This window comes from Ovis aries, chromosome 4 (genome assembly GCF_016772045.2).
Source record: "Ovis aries strain OAR_USU_Benz2616 breed Rambouillet chromosome 4, ARS-UI_Ramb_v3.0, whole genome shotgun sequence".
NCBI lineage: Eukaryota > Metazoa > Chordata > Mammalia > Artiodactyla > Bovidae > Ovis > Ovis aries.
This window is the reverse complement of record NC_056057.1, coordinates 87,905,595-87,928,603: the sequence shown is the minus strand read 5'-3', so window position 1 is coordinate 87,928,603 and position 23,009 is coordinate 87,905,595. Positions and strand designations below refer to the sequence as shown.

Below are 23,009 nucleotides of genomic sequence, written 5' to 3'. Positions count from 1 at the left end.
CTGGGGTGTTGGAGGGACGAGGAGGTGTTAACAAGAGGGATCCGGTATCTTTTTGTTTCGTGAAAACCCTGGCTTGACAGGAAATACAGGGAAAACTTAGCCACAGAAATGGTGCATCCGCTGTACAAGCCAAAAAGTAGATTCTCCCACCGCTGCTTAGAATAAAGAAACTTACAGTTCTCTTTCTCTCCTGTTTCTGGCCAGTCACCTCTCTTCCCTTCTTCTGCATTCACTATTGCACTCTATCCCAATCACTTAATTTCCCTTCTTAAAAGTCTGAATGCCAAGAGGAAAAGCCCCTTAGGAAGTCGTCCACGATGGTTTGCCAATTCAGTCCAAAATCTATATAGACTCTTGGACCTATTAAAGTGAGAATGTGATTTGATTGACCTATTTTTGGTTTGTTTTTGTTTTTAAATAAGAGGGATTGAGTGAATTTGAGGGTGAACTGAATTCTAATTCCTAATGCTAGGAATGTAATCCCAAGTTTCTTACCCTGCCGAGGACTGCGCTGAATGAATTGAGGTGGTGGCGATACTTTCATTTGACTAGAGAGATTCGGTTATATTTTCTGTTTTTAGAGTGACTGCTTTGGAAAGAATTTCACTCACTGACTTATGCCACAAGTATTAACTGAGCACCTACTATATGGGCCAGGGGTCTCTAGAGTCTTGATATAAGGCTCCTCAAGTGAGAGAGCTTTAAAAACAACTGAAATACAATGGGAGTAATGTATAGTAGTACTGATTAACCCTGAGCCAAAATGAAGGCTTACAGGTGAGAAAGCTCAGGACAATCTGGACAGGTAGTCTGAGTTCAGGTCTTGAAGCAGCTTGTCTTCCTAAGGACACCATACGACATCAAGAGTTACATGAACCTACCTCATTTCCCCAAAATGAGTAGAACAATACAAACAACACAAAATCTGTTCTATTATTTTCTCAATGGTTTCCAGGGATGGAAACCCTCATTCCTATATTGTGTTTCATTACTGAGGTTAGATGCAGGAGAATTTCTTCCTGAGAATTACAGAAGCACAGTAGTAAGAGGAAATCTTTCTCCTGTGATGCAAGTTTCTAACTTGCAAAAGGCCTTGCTAACACTGGCCTTCGACAAGCAATGATTTCTGTCATGTAAGTAATGACTATAGCGTGTTTATTGAACTGTATGCATTTTGGTGAGGATTTACTAAATTAATAAGAGATGTGTTTGTTGCTATTTTCATGGCCCATGTATGTGTGCGTTTATGTGTGTGTAAGCATGCATGCCTGAGAGAGAGAGAGATTTAATATGGTGGAACTTTCCAGATATGTTTTGATCAACCAATATGTGTGTCTGGAGTTTATAGGTGGTGCTGCAAGAACATAGGCAATATGCAAAAACTTTTCATTCTTTGTTATTGAGTATGGTATAAGAATTTTAAGAAGTTCAATCAGCGGCAACTTAAACAGCAGACTACAAATCCTAAGTGGGATGATGAGAACATATTTTCTCACTGGCACTGCACAGTCTGGTATACTAGAATGTAGCAGAATGCAATAAACAAGCATAATTACTTTCACACAAAAAGTCTATATCAATCTTTTCTTGATGACCTACTTTCACTGAGTTTTCTCCAGCAATGCAATCACCCAAACAAATCAAATCTCCAGTAGACTGTGTATGACAGTCTCAAAGCCTCATGTTTTAAAAAGTCAGCACTCCCCATGTATTGAAAAGGGAAAACTCACTATGTGGAAGTACCCATTCTCTGCCAGTATTCAGAAAAGACCCAACCCCTCTCCCAGTAAAAGGGTTTATATGCCATTATCATTAGTAGTGAGATTATTTGGCTAAACATTTTCTTATCTTCACTGCTTGAAAGCCACTGTGTTGAATATAACTTAATCTCTCATTATGTTTGTAAAAACTAACAGTTGTTTTATTTTTTCAAATAGATGCTGTAAAATTCTAATTTTAAAATGTGGAGGAGAAGGGGGAGGAAAGGGGGAGAAGAGGAGAAAACAGCCACCTTGAAAAGTTCCCACGAGGTATAGAACCAGAGTACTTTCATAGGGATGTTTAGTCGTTTTGAAGGGGGATGGAGGGGGTTGGGGTAAAATTCTGAATAAACTATTGAGGAACAAAGAAGCATCTTGTGTGTTCTTGATCTCTTCCGCCAAGAATACTAAATGACTAAAATGTAATGAAAAGTTAGGAAGAAAATAAGTTGGAATCACAGGCAAGAGAGAAGCATTATGGGATATTCTCTTGCAGGATGGATGATGCCCAGGTTGTACTGTTTCATAAAGGATTTCAGGGCAACATGCACTAGCCATACTGGCTAATTAAAAATGACTTCATTCCTTGTGCTTCTTTCCAGGAATTCATTTAGCAGACAGCACCGCTATATCCAAAGTTCTTGTCCCATTCTGATAGACTTTTAACTAAGAATCATATGCATACCAATTCGTTCTTTGAATTGTAGCACCAAGTGTTTACCTTTGTCACAGAATAGCAGCTGCCACCACCAAAAAGTTAACCTCAAATCGGGACAGACTTAACTATGTAAACTATGTGACATTTTCTTAACAGTAAGTAATATTGAAGAGAACATACAAGAGTGTTTTAACCCGCACATTTTGCCTATATATTTTGCTACTTATTTCGAATGTGGTAGGGTAGAATATTGAAGGGGACACAGAAAAAGCTTAAAATTACTGAATGAAACAGTAAATGCTCCATGTTCAAAAAAGAGGTACTGCTGCTTATATGCTCACAGAGACTTTTTTAAAATGAATTCACATCTTTATTTTGTATTTTGAAATGACTTTCACAGACTTAAAATCTGATTCATACAATCTAACATGTATTTCATTATTCTCTATTCTAATATGCTCCCACTAGGTTACGTTTTATATCTGTAATCAGATTAACTCCTCAAAGAGAAAAACTACTGAAGTCAAGCATAGCGACAAGCACACAGTGGTTGTTCAGAGAGGTTGGTGAAATGAGTTCCACTGATCACAACCGGACTCAACCCCTTTGGAGAACAGCACTGTATTCAGGTCACAGGAAAAGACAGACCTTCTTCCTCTCCTTTCTTTACACAGGAGGAAGGAAAAGTCAGGCTTAAAATATCCTGGATAATTCCTTTCATTATACTTAATGATTTTTCCCAAAGATGTAATCTTTGAATGCTCAATAAGTCAGTATCAGTTTTGAGAAGCAAGAAAACATGCATGTGTGTGTGTATAGTATATATCCATATTTATTTATCATGTATATATGCATATCTACACAATATATGGCTTCCCAGGTGGTGCAGTGGCAAAGAATCCACCTGCCAATGCCAGAGACACAGGAGACCTGGGTTTGACCCCTGGGTAGGGAAGATCCCCTGGAGTAGGAAGTGGCAACTTACTCCAGCATTCCTGCCCAGCAAACTCCATGTACAGAGGAGCCTGGTGGGCTACAGTCCATGAATCACAAAGAGTCAGGCATGACTGAGCAACCGAGCATGCACACACACAATACATAATATATGCATATATACTTACTTATATAAATATATATACTAAATGTCATTTCCCCACTCTGAAAGCCAAGGAAACTTGACCATACCCAAATATTACTCATGAATTCATTTAGCCATACATCTTAAATACAAAAGGCTTGCATTCAACTCATACAACATAATATAGCTGCATTTTTTTCATTACACAAGGAAAATATGCTTACATTTCTACCCTTGATAGCTGCCATTTTATCCTTTTCTGAAACTTCATGATTCATTAATTTACCACTTCATGCATTCTTAATACATCTTAAGAGATATACAATAGATAAAATCCTATTGCATCTTTCACGATTTGAAAGAAAAAAATTGCTAAAATTTCAACTTTAAAACAAATTCTAGGAAGGCTATTTTCTGGATCATTTTTCCACTGCACTGTTTTTATGTAAAACACAAGCTGCCAGCAATATACAAAGGTATTAGCTTATGTGATAGGAATATGATAGCCTTCAAGTAATCTGAAATCATGGATATTAAGAAAGCCTACTTACTGGCAGACAGCTGACTGAAATGTCACAATGTACCTGTACAGCTCATTTTAAAAAGGACAAACACAAGGATTTTAAAGGTGAATGAAGTAGAGAGTTTTGATAAGACACTAATGTTAACCTGACACTATGAATATACTCAAATCCCTCCTATCCTTAAAAAAAAAAAAGCTTTTTTAAGAGTTGTGACTAAAATCAATAAAAATAGATCATTTTTAGCAGCACTACTTCTTATTACTTCTCACTGGCACTGAGTTAATCAGTTCTGAGGAAACGTTTACCATCAATTCCTCCGACTTGAGGTAACAAATCTGTTGTTCTACTGGTCAATAAATAAGCAGTCTTCACACTATCTTCCCCTATGTCTCTTTCTTCTAATTATTAAACTCTGTAGAACTGTATGTACTTGCTGCCTCCATTTTTCCTTCCCTGATATTTCTCTGACTTTAAACGGTCCTAGCTGCATCTTCACCTTTCCAGGGAGGACATTCCACCGAGGACCACCAAGGATTTGCTCTCCAGAGTAAGTAAGAATGACATCAAGTCCGAGCCATCACACCAATGACACATATCATAGGAGGCAATGTATTTGAAATACTTTTCAACATTTAATTACTATACAAAGAGGAGGGTTTTATTCTACCTCCAAATGATCTATCACATTTCCACTATTACACAGGGTACCAGTCTTTTACCTGAGCTTCCTGATTCCCAGTCTCACTCTGCATCAATCCACCCTACGCCGATATACTGAAGTCATCTTCCTAAAGAAAAGAGATCTGCGCGAGTCATTCCACTGCTCAAAACGCTTCAAGAGCTCCCCTTCATCTACGGGACAAATTCCAAAATCCTACCTACCATTTGAAACTATTCCACTAATACATGCCCGTTCCAATTTGTTCCTCCCTCAAAACACCACATTATCATTTTCATTCCATGCTTCTGTGCATGCCATCCTTTTTACCACTAATACCCTCCCAAACAGTGACCCTTGAAGACCTGTCCTTTCACCCTTCAGGATCTCCATCCAACCCCATCTCCTCTTAGAAATGTTCCCAGAGGTGAGTTTAGCCTACACTCCCACACAGCTTACACTTTCATATTCTACAAACTCTGCCAAGTATGAGAGCTACTTATGTATGGATTTTTCTCTCTTCCAAAGGTTTAACAGACGCTAGAGGAATATTCTCTCTAGGAGAATATTTATCACAAACAGGGTGCTCAATAAAGATTCAATGAATTGATATGTGCTTATGTTCTCACCATTTAGTCATTTAATGATTAAAAATATTAAAACAGTTATCTGGACCATCTAAAAATGTTCTTTGTTAACTTTAAAATGGGGTTATTAATGCTTTTCAAATATGGTAAAAACAAACAGCTTAGACCTGACCAATAATGAAAATGTAATATAAAAAACACACCCACAAAATAAATTGTTGAAACAAAAAGATACAGTTAGACCTTGTATCTACTAGATAAGAGAAAACAATAACTCTAACAAATTATGCATGGAGAAAGAAAATAAACAACTCAATTAAACAGTAAGAATACCTATTATTGACAAAACAAACAATATTATGTGTCCATGTCCTGATAAATGCACCCGAGTCGCCCATCTCCAAGTGGTTCAGTAATCCTCCCATCTGCTAACAGACTTGAATCTCTGGACCAACTCCAAGACTGTCTGGCCTCCTGAAGTTCCTCTGGACTTCAAAGACTATGAGGTTAACCACTATAGTCTATACTCCTCCTCCTAGGGTTACTCTGAAACTGAAACTGCCTTAAGAAGAGGGGGTAGGGATGGGAAGGTTTCCAGGGCCTTTGTCCTGTGGCACTAGCTTTGCTTTAGGATGGCATGAAACTTGCCCACATATCTACTTTGAGAAAAATGAACTAAGATTTAGTAGCATCACGAGGTTGACCCAGATCTGGCATTTTAAACACTGGCCGTACTCTGTAATCTACCTTGGGAGTTTTAAGAAAATACTCATGTCTGGGCCCACTCTCACACATGTACTTCCAGGGTAGGGCCCAGACATCAGTATGTTTTCAGTTCCCCTGGTATACAGTCAGCTCAGGCTGCTATAAAAATACCATAGACTGGATGGTTTAAACATTTATTTCTCACAGTTCTGGAGACTGAGCAATCCAAGAGCCAGGGGCTAGAAGATTTGTTTCCTGGAGAAAGTGCTTTTCCTGGCTTACAGACAGCTGCCTTCTCTCCGTGTTCTCCCTAGGTAGAAAGCAAGCGCTCTGGTCTCTCTTTTCTCATGAGGGCCTTAATCTCATCAAGGGGATTCCACTTTCATGATGTCATCTAAAACAAATGATCTCTCCAAGGTCCCACCTCCAAATACCATCATACTGAGGGGTTAGACCTTCAACATAAGAAGAATGTTGGGGGAAAATAAACATTCGACCCGCTAACACCAGAAAATTTCAAAGTGCAGCCATGACTGAGAGCCACTGACCTAGACCACAGGTTATCAACCTTCTATCACACCAAAACAATCAGGATGAGAGATCATGTGTGCAGTACACTCCAATGGGCAGACCAAGATCCTGCACAATTCTGTGTTTCAGGTGAGCTGCCACACTTAGGAATCCTGTTCTTTAAGAAGATGCAGTGTCAGAATGCAAGGGCAAAAATGTTATTACAGAAAGGATTTTTAATTTGCTGACCAGGTGACTGAAAACCATGAGATAATCCAGAAAGTTCCTTACATCTGGCCAGCATTTTGCTATTCCAAACACATAACTGGGACTCCAGTGGTAACCAGGATCTCTGCAAAAAGAAGGCATTCTAAACAGCAACATTTTCTTTTATTCCTACTCAAGGTACTAAGTTAATCTGCTCAAACAAAAGGTCTAGCATGAAGACCCATCTTTAAATAAATACGTTAGTGCTCTCAGCATCAAAAAACAAGCAGTTTGGTCAGTGACAGTGAAAGAACAGAAAAATTGTGAACTTAAGTGGGGAAGGCAGAGAAAGAGAAGGCTAGAACAATTCTCCAAGAATGGAAAGGTACTAGTGGACACTGTTTATGAATATTTTAACAGAAAATCCTTCTTACTTGCTAATTAATAAATCATTTTTTTCAAATATGTAAAGACAATATTTCCAAGGAAACTTGTAAAAAATTTACTTTTGTCAATGTGTACATAAATTAATACTTGCTTACTGAATGAAACCAGAAAGTTCACATTAACCAGGACTCTGATTAATCACATTTACTCTAATATCTGTGTGGAAGTATCAGAAACAATAAAAAAAAAGACATTCTTCCCATGTTAACCATATTAGAAATTTTGGCAGAAAGGAATATTGATACATAATTTTAAAATTATGTTAACTACCAAATTCCCCAAATTATATTAACACATCAAAAATATTTTTAAATAAGGATATCAAATAGTATCAATTTCCTTCCTATCAAACTCTTTATCACAGTGCTGAACCATGTTGAATTTCTTTTCACCTTAAATTCTTGCTCCAAGGAAGTAGGGTATTAAGGAAATAGAAGCCAATTTTTTTTTTTTAAAAAAAAAAGGTGAGTGAGAAGAAAATACAGCAAAGATCCTAATCAAAGAGCAAATCTCTTTTTCTGTGTTTGACTCTTGTGAAAATTTAAATTCAAATATTCATGGAATATCAGCTCTGTGCAGGGCTGAACTATGTGCAATACATCACCTCTGGGATTAACGACAAAACAGATTGCTAAAGCATGAATAGCAACACAAGGTAACTGCACTTCCTGTCATTGATCTGCATTCCAGAACTGACTTGGGCCACTACCTAGGCTACTGACTAGGGCCAGCTTGACCAGAGAAGACTTCATCCAACATGATGGTTTCTGATTAACTAAGAATACTGTCTTCACGGGATCAAGATACTGCATTTTTCATTGCTGACTACTGACCATCCCTCACCCCCACTGCCCTGTCTCCCTAACAGGTAAGCATGTGTGCGCATGTACACACGCACACACACACACACACACACTCACACACACACACTGGCTTGATGCCCTGCCCCCAGGACATATCCAAGCTTCATTGCTGCCAACTCACCTAGAATTAAATGCTCACTCAAAATTGCTTCTGCCACTACACCTGCAGCATCTATCATGGGGGCTATACTTCTCATTCACGGATAGTGTCAGGATCTAGGTGATGCTTAGGTGCATTTCTGGGCGAATCAAAGAAAGGGAAGGTCTGGTGCTAGGAGTGGCGTTAAAGATGGATGGCTAAAGATCAAAGCTGACCTCACTTCAAATTGAAATCAGAATCAAAAAGAAGGAAATGCCAGAGGAAACTGGCTGATCTCAACAGCAAAAAGCTACTACTAAGAAGCCTCACAGTACTGTCTCTCTATGACCTTATGCATTAAAGATTTATTAAGCACCTATTACAGGTGCTAAGTCCAAGAAAGCTAAGTCAAAGGGCGAATGAAATACAGTCTTTGCTCTCAAGAAGCTTGTCTAGCTTGTCTAGGGGAGACAGGCAGAGGCATGCAAAGCAACACAGTGAATGTTAGAACAAATTTTAGAAAAGGAGTTGTAGGAGCTCTCATTCCTGGGCCATCAGCTCATCTCTTTCTCTCCCAGTAACCCCAGTCCATAAAGGCCACATAGTGGCCCTTTAACTTTCTTCATCTTTGGCTGCTCTATTTCCAGCCACCAGAATGTCTCTGTGATTTCTGCATGGCTGACACAGCACAGGACAAAAATAACCAACATGTCTACATTTCAAATAATTTTAATGATTCTAGGAGTCCTTTTAGCTGAGTTGACTTTTCATCAGTACTATCAATCAATATTTTATCAACTTTTGATTCTAAAGCAGCACTGTTTAACAGACTTTCTGCAGAGATAGAAATATTGTCTGTGTGCACTGCCCCATGCAGCAGTCACTAGTTACATACACCGACTAAGCACTTGAAATGGGGCTGGCGTGAATGAAGGACGGAATCAATGCATTTCAATAAATTTCTAATTAAATAGCCACATATGCCTAGTGGCCACAGCACTGCACAGCACAGTTCTAAAACAGAAGTGTTTTAGGATTGTGCCATATGATCAAATAATTTTTCCCTTAATGCCTGTATGGATGTTATACACACCTTCAAAGAATTACAAACTCAGATAAAAACTGATTTCCTTTTGTAACTTGTGACTGCTGCCAGGAATTACTCCCAACAAGACATTAAAAGTTAAAGCACAATCGGAAGTACCTATATCTCGTTAAAACTGGTTCTGACTTTTATCATTCTCACGTCATGAAGTGGGCAACATTTTAAGATATTTTAAAGTTAAGATATTTAGCACATTAAGAGAGATTTTTGGAAGACTTATTCTCAACTAGTTCTATAAGAAGAAAATACCTTCAAAGGGAGACTTAAAGGAGGTGTTCAATGTGAGGACTGATTCAGATCAGCTGGACTGAAGGTAATGAGTATTAGGACTCTGGACGCTGATACGCTGCTTAATTATCAGTGCCTATCAGATGCCGGTGGCAACCCACTCCAGTGTTCTTGCCTGGAGAATCCCAGGGACGGCGGAGCCTGGTGGGCTGCCATCTATGGGGTCGCACTGAGTCGGACACGACTGAAGCGACTTAGCAGCAACAGCAGCATCAGATGCCGGGCACTTAGGAAACTTGCAATGGAGGAGTAGTTAAAATAGTATGGGGAATTCCCTGGTGGTCCAGTGATTAAGAATCCACTGTCCAATGCAAGGGACATGGGTTCAGCCCCTGGTTAGGGAACTAAGATACGACATGCTGCAGGGCAACTAAGCGACTGCAACTAGGGAGAAGCCACTTGCTGCAGCTAAGACCCGAAGCAAGCAAAAATAAATAAATATTAAAATAATTAAACAGTATGGATGGGAATTTCCATATTTGGATCATGGTGGTTGTTATCTGACTACATGCATTTGTCAAAACTTTTCAATGGTACATCAGAGATGATGAATTATGCCTTCTTATAAAAAAAAAAGAGAGAGAAAGTAATATGGGAGCACATGGAAAAAGTCATGAATGGAGATCTGAAAGAAAGCAAACGGGAACGTGAAATGTAGTATCACCTCTTATATGAAATGAATTAGTAAATTCCAAACAGCAAACTGATCTCCCAGGAATAAAAGGGGTCTCACACTTGAGAGTCAGAACACATAGACTGAGACAGGCTATGTGACATTTGGTAAGTCATCTGACTTCTCTGTGCTTCAGTTTCCTCAGCTGAAAGATATGTAGAATGAAAAACCTATCTGAAAAAGTTTGGGGAAGAATGAAATGAGCAAATATATGTAACTTGTTCAGCATTGGGTTTGCACCTGGCAAGCTCTGACTACATGGTAAACAGAACTAAAACACAAGCTCATCTTCTCAATCAAACTCTTCCTCTAAGGTCCTCTGGTCCTGAAGGAGGGAGGTTCATTTCCATACAACAGTCTAAACAGTTGGCAAGTCAGTGGTCAACAGTGGGCAATGCTACCAGGTAAGACAAAACTCGAATCTCCTCAGTCAGCAGAATGAAGAAATGCAGTTCATGCTTCCTGAAAAATCTGAATTTTTGCCAGAAGCAAAATTCCCACAACATAAAATTATCAGCAAGTTCCCAAATGTCTAGTGCAGACATGTGAACATAAGTGAATTCATCAATGAAATGATTTATTCTGGCAAACTTTCGAGTGGAAGCAGCTATAGTCTACATAAAAAGGAGAGAGAAATGACATAAAGAAATTTGCTACTCTGCAAATCAAAAGTAATTAATTTTTTGAATGGAGACTAGTTATTATTGGGAGAGAAAAGGCATGAATATTTTCTGTCCCTGGTTACAATTTGTCTTCCGAAGATAAATAGACCAAGCTGAGAGCCACAACATACTGGATTGTACTGATTCCACACTCAAGATAAATTAAGCAATTAATTCTTGCAGAGGAACTGGGTATAATTTGTAGTTAATGTGGCCCTTAAAGCAGTAATACATGACGTAAAAGTTCAGAATTTGATTCAAATTTAACAGTACTATTTAAACATTTTAGTTCAGTGTACCTTGCATGACTATAACTCATTTAATTCAAAGATTCTGAATTCTCATTAGTTGAAACTATTCCTCCTTAAAACACTTCTTACATACCTACTTCTCCTCCATGACTCACAGTTAAGCCTCCTTACAGGAAGTCACTGTAGATTTTCCCATTACCTGTTTGTTGGGTCACAATTAAATAATAGAGTTATACAATCACTATATTAGTTCTCCACCTCATAGAAAACCTCTCAATTATTTTAGAGAAGGTCCAAATTCACTTAGGGAATTAACTTGGAGTCATCTTTATTTTCTGCCTCTTGGATAAAGAATCATCTTCAGTTGAATAACACTACATATTGTGTTCCTCATGTGATTTTTAAAAAAATAATATTGTCAGGTATCAGAAATCAAGTCCACAGTGAAAAACTATTAATAGTCCAGAAACTTTATGGACATTTAAATGTCAAACTAGCTCTGCAGTTGTCAAAGTGTGGACCTGGACCAGTAGTATCTGTATATCATGGGGATTTGTTAGACATTGCAATACTCGGCCCCACTCCAGACCTACTGAATCAGAAACTCTTCGGGGTGGGCCCCCACAATGTGTGCTCTAACAAGCTCTCCTGGTGACTCTGATGTACCCTAAAGTTTAAGAACTGTGATCTAACTAATTTTGGCAAAAACATTTGAGGCCTCAGGCCAATCTTGATATGATTATACAAACAGATGAACTCACAGATAGTTTAAACCCCTCACTTACTCCCCCTCCCCCGAAACCTATGAAAAGTGAAAGTGTTGCTCAGTCGTGTCCAACTCTGCAATCCCATGGACTGACTGTAGCCCGCCAGGCTCCTCTGTCCGTAGGATTCTCCAGGCAAGAATAGTGGAGATGGTAGCCATTCCCTTCTCCAGCGGATCTTCTCGACCCAGGGATTGAACCTGGGTCTCCTACATTGCAGGCAGATTCTTTACCATCTGAACTTAAAATGATCTCTAGTAGTAATTTCGAAAGAAAGAATTCGTTTTATTCCAAATAATCTGATGAAGATTTTTCTGTTTGGAGAGTTATTTAAAATAAGCAATTGGGTCCATATGTCCAATTCAAAATATCAGGACATTCTGGAGACAAAAAGTGATAAGGTCATTATGACATTCTAAATTGCTAACAATGAACACCTTATGAATTCTACATCTTGTTCTGGATAACGCTAAGGATTGGAGCCGTCAACCTGCACAGCAAGTCTCAGTGGGTGGACCTTTCCTGAGCATATATTACACATGCCAGTCCTCTCATTGGTTCCAAAGACCCTGAAGATGAGTAGTAAACACATCCACAAATTCGCTAGTGGATGCTGAGAGGAAAATAATTGAAGTGGAGACCAAACTTATTTGTAGATAATGTGCTCTCATTTTTCAAAATGTGCTATCCTGAGATCAAATATTCATTCCATCTGAGGTAGCCATGGCCCCAAGGCCATGTAAGCAACAATATAAAAGGCCAACTTTGTTTAAGTGGGAAGGGATATGAAAGTATTTATCTGCCACTCTCAAAAAACTCATTCTGAGTTCTAATGCAAGCTCACATTCAATACCATCACATAAACTTGTGATATTCTTAAATAATTCAATTCTTTCCAGTTAAATTTTATATCATCAAAGCATTAAAGAAAATGTACAATAAGCTGAAATCTATAAACACCAAGCAACAGGCTACTAATAATGCTTTACTGAGAACAGCCTTTGCAAAACATGGTGTATTGAAATGGAATAGGATTCAGCCACAAAAGGGAATGAAGTACTGATACATGCTACAACATGAATGAATCTTGAAAACACTATGCTATGCGAATGAAGCCAGGCACCAGAGGCCACATATCATATGGTCCTATTTATATAAATGCTCAGAATAGAAACATCCATAGAAAAAGAAAGTAGATTAGTGATTGCCAGGGCTAGGGTCAGAGAGAATGAGGAATGACTGTTCATGGAAGTTTCTTTCAGGGCTGATTACAATGTTCTATAAGTAGACGAGGAAGGCTGCACAACTTTGTGAATATGCTAATACCCACTGAACTCAACAATTTAAAAAGATGAATTATGCCATGCAAATTATATCTCAATTTTAAAACTTCACAATATACTCAGGTCATGTGGTTTAGGTGGCATACAAATAAATATTCTCTGGTTTATTTTTATATTACACTGAGATTTTAAGTACCAAGAGAATCTGGCTTTATTGTTAACACAGATCTATAACAGAAACATAAATTCAACAGGTGTGTATTTGATGACCGCAGCGCTTTCAAAAAATGTCTTCCTCTCACCAGAATCAATTGCATGGTTCTGGAGAAAACCAGGACCAGATTCCCTGCAAGTCTTGAAATGTCAACCATGTGCATCACATCATCCCTGAGCACTTTCCTAAATCTTTTAGAATTTAAATCATGTCCATGTATCTGGCATGCTATTGGCAACTCTCACCATATTTACAATGCAATTCCCATTAGTTAGAACATGGAAATTATTTCTTTTTGTAAAGATTACCATGCCAAGAGCAGCACCATCTCTTGGATGAAAAATATAGGTTAATATCTATTTTATTATGAACAATCTAGAAAACAAATTAGGATCCTCTAACTGAAAAAAAAAAGTCAAGCACGAGTACTCACAGAGGCACATCTTCTACCTTTCAGGTTAATGCCTCCAAACCTATTACATTCCATCATAATAGACCATCTTCACGAAGGAAAAAAGACATTTCGTTAACAGAATACAAAAATCTAGTTTTATAATTCTTCCAGAAAATGCTAGGAACACTTGGATCTGCATCCCAGGTAAATATTCTACCTGGCTTTTTCAGAAGGCAGTTTCAATATCAAAGGTGTAACCTGGAAGGTGGTGGGTGAAAGATGAATCCCAATAACTATCAACCTGCACCTTTCCTCTGACGCTGGCAGCAGTGGCAGAACGTTGATGGAAATTTTGATTAAAACTTTTTTTTTTTTTTTTAAGTAATGCCCAGACTTGAATGTGACTAAATTAAAAGTACAGAAAACCACGGAAAAGTCAGGTTGGTGCCTGCTCCTGTTACTACCTTTCGGGTGTGTGTGCGTGCGTGCGTGTGTTTAATTCGCAACAGACACGTGTATTTCTCATTCAAGCCCCAAATATCCATAGCGTGAACTTAGCAAGAATGCCATACAGTACGTAGCCCCGCCGCACGACTGTATTTATCTTTTTTTTTTTTTTTTAATGTGTATCGAAGAGGCTCTTTCCACACTTTGCAAAGAGGAGAGAGAAGAGCTGCGAGGACAGGGGGCGCGATGGGCAAGCCCCCTCTCTCGGCGGCGGGAGCATCATTCCTGCCCGCAGGTGGACCGCGGTGGAGGTGCGAGGTGGGAAGCGGGCGCATCCTCCCGGGCCACTGACACCCGCCGTGCCTCCGCGACCACCGCGGCGGGCGCCCCAGTCCGCCGTCCCTCTGTCCTCCCTGCTAGATGGCGGCGCGGCAGCAAGTACCGAAGGCTCTGAAAACCCCCGACCCGTGTCCCCGGAGGGGAAATGTAAATGTTATCACTCACCCAGGCGGCAAACACAGAGGAGCTGAACACAGGCGAGGAAGCGCTTTAGGATTAGCATTTCCAGACGATCTGGGGGTTCCCACCGCGCGGCTCCTCTGCGGGTCTGAATGGAGAGGGAGGGGGCGCCAAGGAAATGTTTTCTCCTCCGGGGGATGGACTGGTGCGAGGTTGTGCGTGTGAGCGCGCGCGCGTCTGTGCGTGTGTAAGAGAGAGAGAAGGAGAGAAATAACCGAGGGGAGGACGCACGGTGCTCGCGGGCGGGGGTGTCGCTAGCCGAGGCGCCTGTCGGGCGAGCAAGACTCGGTCTCGCTGGCCGGCGGCGGCCGCGGTCTGAGCGCTCGGAGCGCGGCGGCGCCTGTGTGCCGGGTGCGCGCTCCGGCCGGGCTGTGCGCGCGGCGGGGGCGGGGGCGCGGGCACGGGCGGGGGCGCCGCGCCGCTGGGAGCGTGCGGTCGAGCGGGGTCGCGCGCAGGGGGCGGAGGGGCGTGGCTGCGGCTCTGGGGCCCGGTCCCAGAGTGGCGATTCGCAGAGCGACCCCCCTCCCTCCGCCCCGCGCCAGAAGCTTCGCTGCCCAGGAGTTTGTGGAACCCGCTGGGGTTTAGAATCTTCGCCGGAGAAAACGCCTCTTCATTAAGACTCCTTCATCCGTTTGGAGGAGAAGAGGAAGCCCAATCCCCATTGTCCGGCGCAGCCAGAGACTGACCTTTGGGGTTCACCCCTGGAAATGTTTTTCATTTGATTGTTGTCCTCTCAGCGTATTCTAAGTTGGTACACTCAGAAAGAGGTGGGGGAGGCGGGCTGGGTTACTTGGGTTCCCATTTCTTTTCATTTTTCAAATCTCCAAAGTAGTTCCAGACCACATTTCCTTCGGGGCGGTTAACTGCAAATAATCTCCGGCCGTGACTGTGAACTGTTAGACCCAGCCGCGGCCCCTGCCCCTGCCCCTACCTCTGCCCCGGACTCCAGTCGAACTCTCCTGCTGTGCACAGCTGCCTGGAGTAACTTTAAACTCAGCCATGGTCCTCCCGGGCGCACGGAACTCCCCAAGTGTCTCCTTGCAGAGTCGAAAGGGAAGATTTTTTATTTTTTTAATTGCTCTATTGCAGGATATACCAAAAACAAACAAACAACAAAAAAAAAGTAACACATGCCTTGAACTGGAATGTCACATAGTATGTACCTTCCATGTTTCTACTTATATAAGACCATTTGTAGCCTTTCGGGAGTCCGGTCTAAGGCACAGAAAGTCAAGTTCTGGAATTATACTTGTATTCTTAGTAATCATTTGATGTAGGTTATCTGTACAGTGTGTACTCCCGTGTCTTGTTCTTGTCTCAAAAATAGTATTTCAGCTTTAAATTTTTCAAGAAAGCTTGCCACACACACAATTGGATTCTGAATGTATTTTGGTTGTCACTGCTGCTTCTTACTAATATCCACAGTCTCTAAACAGTAAGTTAAATACACAGAGTTAATATCATGAAATTTACTGTTGCTTCTGAGATTGATTACAGTCATGTAGTACATTTCAAATCTCTGTGTTTATTATATGTGTTTATTCAGGAACACATATAAATAGTAAGAAAGTGACCCTTGATCTTGTTTTTTCCCTGAATAAAAATAGGAATGCTGCAATTTTTGTAAGAATTGTGATGGAGATGGATGATTGTTCAGGTGAGTTTGCACTTAAGAAAACTTTGGCTTGAGTAGCAAGAAGTGTGTATATAAACTAGAAATACAATGAAAGTTCAGAGAAAGTGTTTCGACATGGACTGGAGTAAGTAGAGAAGGTTTCCTAGAGATGTGTAGTTAATCCAGAATGACTGGCTGGAAAAAAACTGATGTCAAAGAGGGTGGAGACAAGAATGAAAGAAGCAGATGTTATGTGCTATAAAAACAACATGAATTAAATTTGAGCAGATTGAGTGGGGTGTGATCACAGGGAATGTTGATTGCTTAGTGGAGGAGCTTATACCTGAAATACTAAACAAGAGTTAACTACAGAATAAACTTCTGAGAACATCTGTTTTGAAACAAGGCTTGCTCAGGGGCCTGTATAGTGTTCTATGTGATCTCAATTATCAAATCTAGACGAGACTGCCAGAATAACCCAAGAGTAGCACAATTTACTCTTAACTCTCCTCTTATGCAGCCACAAAGTCGCATCACTAGTCACTTTTTTGAGTTAGATCACTAAGCACTGTTGAAATCAAAATTATCCTGATAAAAAGGATAGGTGGATCTTGTGGTCTCTGCTAGTTTTATTCTCACAGTTAAAAGAATTATCATTTACCCAAGAAGTACAAAAACCACCTTGAGAGAGTAGTCAAGTTGCTGTTGCGGTTTGTATGGGTAACAGGATGGAAACCAATTCTATGTTACTGATTTACAGGACCAGCCACCACGGATCTGATAGTCCCGGGGAGGGCAATGAAGTGACAGGCTTCAGAGGTTCAGTCCCTGGAAAATAGGTCTTTGCAGTCATTGCAACAGCTCAGGTGTGGAAGAGAAGCCATCAGAAGGGTGGGAACATCAAACACATTGTAACTCACATTTCACAATTTTATAGCAGTCACAGCCATTTCTGAGATGTGTTACCGGAACAGTGTGCATTAACCATTGTGGGTTAAAGTTAGAAAGCCTTAAAATCAGGAGCCTCTGTTCACAGGCTCAGTCTATCATCTATTTATCTATCTACCAATCTACTTATTTATTCACATATGAATATATATTCTCTTTCTATATAAATATACTTACATATTTTATATTTATTTTCTTTAATATATAATCAAGGTATAGTTTGTGTATGTACATGTTCTGATAAAGTTTAGTTGCAGTATGCTGTTTCATGTCAATCACATTTAGGTCCTGGAAGTTTATATTTATTTACATACAGAGTTCAGTACATTCCTGGAAGAATACTTTTTCTCAAAAAAAAAAAACAAAACAAAACAAAACAGGATACAATTCATATGATAGTTGGGTAACTTAATGAACCTCTTGCTTCTTGGAGGATCTTACCTGGGATTTTATGGTGAACTCTAGCCAGAGGCTGCCAGTAGCAACTCATGAGAGTCATAGATTTCTTCACTTTTCACCATAAACTCTTTGTTTAATTTCTCAGCGTTCAGATGAAGATTTGGATCTTCTAGTGGGTCTTCATTTTAGTTTTCGGCCAGAGCTGTGGTGTGTGCTTAGTCTCAGTCATGTCCAACTATTTACCACCCAGTGAACTGTAGCCCGCCAGGCTCCTTTGTCCATAGGAGTTTTCCAGGCAAGAATACTGGAGTGGGTTGCCATGCCCTCCTCCACAGGATCTTCCCAACCCAGAGATCAAACTCAGGACTCCTACATTGCAGGCAGATTCTTTACCATCTTAGTCACCAGGGAAGCCCCAGAGCTGTGGTTTCCTCAAATATAACCAAAATTTCAGGCAGGCATCCAGAGTTTTCTTGGGCAGAAGAATGCTGTGTTCATTTCCATCCATTGCATAGCCACAGCTATACCCAGAAAGAGAGTAACAGCTGGGTTGTTGCGCGTATGAATTGCCAAAGGGTGACTCTGGTGGGACTGGAACTCTGGCTTCTTTCTTTTTAAGGTCAGTGCAATCAATTAACAACTTATATCAAGAAATAGAAGAGAGTTTTATTTGAGCTACAATGAGGACTAGAGCCTGGAAGACACAAGTTCAAGAAGCACTTGAATTGTGTTCCACCAAATTACAAAATGGGGGAGGCATTTATTGCTAAGACCTGCAATAGTATAAAAGTTATTGGTCCAGAATTGGGATTGAGGCTGGCAAGAAGTCAAGGTGCTTGTTAAGCAAGGATTGATTGGGGACTGAGATGATTGCATAGTTACAGGGGAGACCTGAAACCACAGGCTTGCATCTGGCAACTGCTAGCTGCTAGCAGATATTGTTTTGAATATGGTTGGTGGTGTCCTGAGTTTGACAGAGTCCAGAATATTAAAGTTCTCAGTGATGCAGGAACCTGTCTGAAACCATATCCACGATAGCCACATGGCTCTGTTTTGAATACCTAAACCACAATTACTCCATTTTGATTTTTAAATGCATTCTTTAATGCAATTAAATTTTTTTAACTCTTAAAAAAAATTTTTTTTTTACTTTACAATACTGTATTGGTTTTGCCATACATTGACATGAATCTGCCACGGGTGTACATGAGTTCCCAATCCTGAACCCCACCTCCCACCACCCTCCCCATATCATCTCTCTGGGTCATCCCAGTGCACCAGCCCCAAGCATCCTGTATCCTGTATCAAACCTAGACTAGCGATTCGTTTCTTACATGACAGTATACATGTTTCAATGCCATTCTCCCAAATCGTCCCACCCTCTCCCTCTCCCACAGACTCCAAAAGTCTGTTCTATACATCTGTGTCTCTAAAACAGATGTACAATCCATAAGAGACTTTTCTACATAGCATAAAGTTCAAGCCAAATCATATGTGAGCCAGAATGACTTCCCCATACTTGAATATGTGAAAATTTCTCTCATTAGCTGGTACCAATAATAATTACTTTGTTGAACTATGCCAACAAAATAAGCTAGAGAATAAATATCTACATCTATATATATACCACCATCTCTCTCTCTCTATTTCTATTAGTTCTTTAAAATCCATCCTTGACAGTCACTCATTCATTCAACACATTTCTATTGTGCATCCACTATGTATCATGCATTGCTTTAGGTGCTAACCATTCAAGTGTGGATTACTCCAGCTCTACCATAAAGGAACTCAGACAGAAGAGGAAGACATAGTTACTACAAACTATCATTGCAGGAGATTTCCAGATAAAAGACAGAATGCCAAATTAAATGTGAATTTCAGATAAACAGTGAATAATTGTTTAGTACAGGATAATTTAGTACATTATAATGCACTAAATTTAATGGATAAATTTAAAGAGTAATTTCAAATACAGTAAATAAATTTTTTAGTGCAAAGTAATTTTTAATGTACCCCATGCAATATTTGGACATATTTCTATTTTTTAAAGTTTATTGTTTATTTAAAACTCAAATTTAACCAGATGGCATATATTTTTATTTGCTAAATCTTACCATCTCACATTTATATATCTGGGAATTGTCTGATGTCAAGGTTAGTCATTTGTGGTTGTGAAATGTCCATGGTTTCCCATAAGCATCCTTACTCGGCAAATTATTTCCAAAGTGTTCCTAACATAAATAAAGATAGAGGCAGATGGTAGAAGGGGGGTGTTTTATCTGCAGAATCTGTTTGACTCGTAAATTCAGTGGAAGTGCTAAGAAACTGAAGAATACTGTAGAGTCAGTGAATAAAATATGGAATTAAAGGGGAAGTAAAGTATCTGTACTTTTTATAGTTGACAGTAATACATTGTTCCCATATAGCTCATATGGGTATGTGCTCAGTTACTCAGTGGAATCCAGCTCTTTGATTCCCATGGACTGTTAGCTTATTTTGTTGGCATAGCTCAACAAAGTAATTATTATTGGTACCAGCTAATGAGAGAAATTTTCACATATTCAAGTATGGGGATGTCATTCTGGCTCACATATGATTTGGCTTGAACTTTATGCTATGTAGAAAAGTCCACCAAGCTCCTCTGTCCATGGAATTTCTCAGGCAAGAATACTGGAGTGGGTTGCCATTTCCTACTCCAGAGGATCTTCCTGACCCAGATATCAAACCTGAATCTCTTGTATCTCCTGCATTGGCAGGTGAATTCTTTTTTTTTTTTAATTTTATTTATTTTTTACTTTACAATACTGTATTGGTTTTGCCATACATCAACATGAATCCGCCACGGGTGTACATAAGTTCCCACTCCTGCACCCCCCTCCCCCCTCCCTCCCCATACCATCCCTCTGGGTTATCCCACTGTGCCACATAGGAAGTCCCATAGCTCACATACATTATTACTTATTTTTATCTATTGTCACAGACAAATATATTTGAGCAGAAGTCATCAGGTTGGATTGATTAAATGTTTACCCTCTGAAAAAATAATTTTTTGTAAGTAAGACACTTCTTAGTAGATTAAGATAATTGTTAGTTGTACTAAGACAAATCTATTCCGTAGAATGGGAGAGCAATTCCTCTTTTACCTTTGCTGGTTATAAGCTAATGACTGATATTTCAACATCTACATGTGCCCCTCCATTATCTCTACCCACCACCATCAAGATTATAAAACATAGTAAAATAATTATTTTTTTCTTTTCCCCTAACAACCGTGATCTGAACGGTTCAAGTAAGTTCCCAAGGATGTATTCTCAAAATTCTATGGCCTTAAAGAGAAAATCTAGGTTTATTGCTACTTTCATTTCCTTGCCATTTAAATGTGAAAACGCACTTTTCCTTGTTCTGTCAGAGACAAGCATAGGATCTAAAGCCTTCTTACAAGCTTAATTTAAAATCAATATTTGCCTGTTCTCTAAGCCTTTGAAAAATGTCTACAATAGTATTAGATTAGAAAGCAAGTATGTAAAACAAATTCTGAAGACCAGAGAATCAGCATTGGACTGGGTCATTGAAATGAGCTATTCTGTTTATTGCCTGTCTTTCATCAAAAATAACATATAGCCACTCTAGATGATTCATTATACTTTTGACAATGTTAAAAATCATTATGTTCATTTTTTCTTCTTAGCCAAAATATTATCTCTCTATAACTGCCATCTATCAGATTTTAGGACCAGAACAAATCTCTTCCCTTTACTTCTAGAAAAGAGATACTTCTAGATTGCTTTCCTCCAATCTCAGATAATGAGGTTTCCTTTCCCTGGCTAAATGCTCATCCTTCCAAGCTTGGTCTGAACCCTCTGACTTTTCTGGAGCCAATGGTTCATCATTTCTTTGAACCTCTCCTTCCTGATACATTCTTCTCACTAAACTATTAAAATATTTTTCCATTAAAAATCTCTTCTTGACCACATGGCTCATTATAATTATAGCATTGGGTGTGTCTTCCTTCATATTTTTCTTGTTAAGAATAGACTGTAGTCATTTTCTCTACTTCCTTACCTCCATTTGTCTCAAACCACTAAGTTTCTGCCTTCCTCATTCCATTTATAGAGTTCTTCAAAGAGTATAAAGTCATATCCTAATGATCTTGCAAGTGCATAGGACCTGAAACTAAAAACTCACCATTCTTCCTAAACGAGCACTTTCTAGAGTCCTCAAAACCTCAGAAGTTTTATTGATCCCCTCTTCCTCAACACCCCCATCTAATCAGTCACCAAGTCCTACAAATTACTCTTAAATTCCTTTCTGTCTGTATCATTATTTCTGTACGTATCAATGGGCCTGACACATATTCTGTACTTAATTAATGTTTGAGAACATGAACTAATTTATTGGAAAAGAGGCACTATCACAACAGTACTACTGGCTCCTTCTCTTGCCTGCTTCTAATGAGGTTTCAGGGAGCTCTGTGACGTTTCCCTGTCAGTTCCTAGAGACTAATTTAGATCCCCAGACTCAGGAGGTAACCCCTGTCCCTTGTCTTACCTGTTGGCTTTTCGGTAACAGACTTAGATAGCTCATGACATATTTGCCTTGACTTAGAACTTACCTGGTGGTTGCTGTTCATCAGGTGACAGCACGGCCGGTGGGCCTAGAACATCTCCAGTGTACTCCCAGCCTACTGTGATCTTCTGTCATCTTCCTGCACAATTAACTACTCCTCTGCTGATTGTGTAGAAGCAGAGAACAGGCTGGATCTGAAAACTTCAATCTTTCCCTATTGCTTCCAGCAGAAGTGTTTGGCCTTCAGTTAATGTACAATTTTTTTCTATTGATACTTTATATATATATATATATATATATATATATATATATATGCAACAGACACATATGTATATGAAATAAATTATTTCCTGCCATATCAGTAAAGCAAAGATGTCACAAGCATAGCGATTCCAGCCCTCTAATGTAAGCCCCTGAGCTCTAAAGGCTCTCAGGAAAGAGAGGAATGCCTGCGATCACACAGCCATCAGACTGCAGCTACTGCCTATGGTGAGACCCAAGGAAGCTCAGGATGTGAAAAAACACAAGATACTGGGCTGGATAGGGTAGCTGAGATGTATATGGAAGGAATTTCAGTGAGCCCAGATTCTTGCATCTTCCCATACAAAGAAAAGCACTAAATTGCTTAGCTTGGGCTATCTGGTTTTCTTTAGTTAACAATAATCTTTTGATGTTCAGACTACCTGCCTTGGATACAAAACTTGTGTATAACCTGCGTCTTCCTCTGGCCTCCTCAGAGCAGTCCTCTCAGGGTTACTTGAGATGCTGTCTCCCAGGCTGGAATTATTGAAAATTCCCGCTGCAT

The 23,009-nt window shown here is 39.7% G+C and overlaps 1 protein-coding gene across 4 annotated transcripts in view; it reads right to left on the bottom strand.

Moving 5' to 3' along the window:
- The window catches only part of PTPRZ1 (protein tyrosine phosphatase receptor type Z1), a 199,164-nt gene extending 184,171 nt beyond the window's left edge, over nucleotides 1–14,993 (bottom strand). For all 4 annotated transcript variants that reach the window (XM_004008014.5, XM_042248748.1, XM_042248749.1 and 1 more), the window contains exon 1: nucleotides 14,662–14,993. In XM_004008014.5, the coding sequence (XP_004008063.3) occupies nucleotides 14,662–14,719 (58 nt within the window). In that variant the 5' untranslated portion in view covers nucleotides 14,720–14,993. The remainder of the gene's footprint in view (nucleotides 1–14,661) is intronic.
- Nucleotides 14,994–23,009: the final 8,016 nt, after the last annotated feature.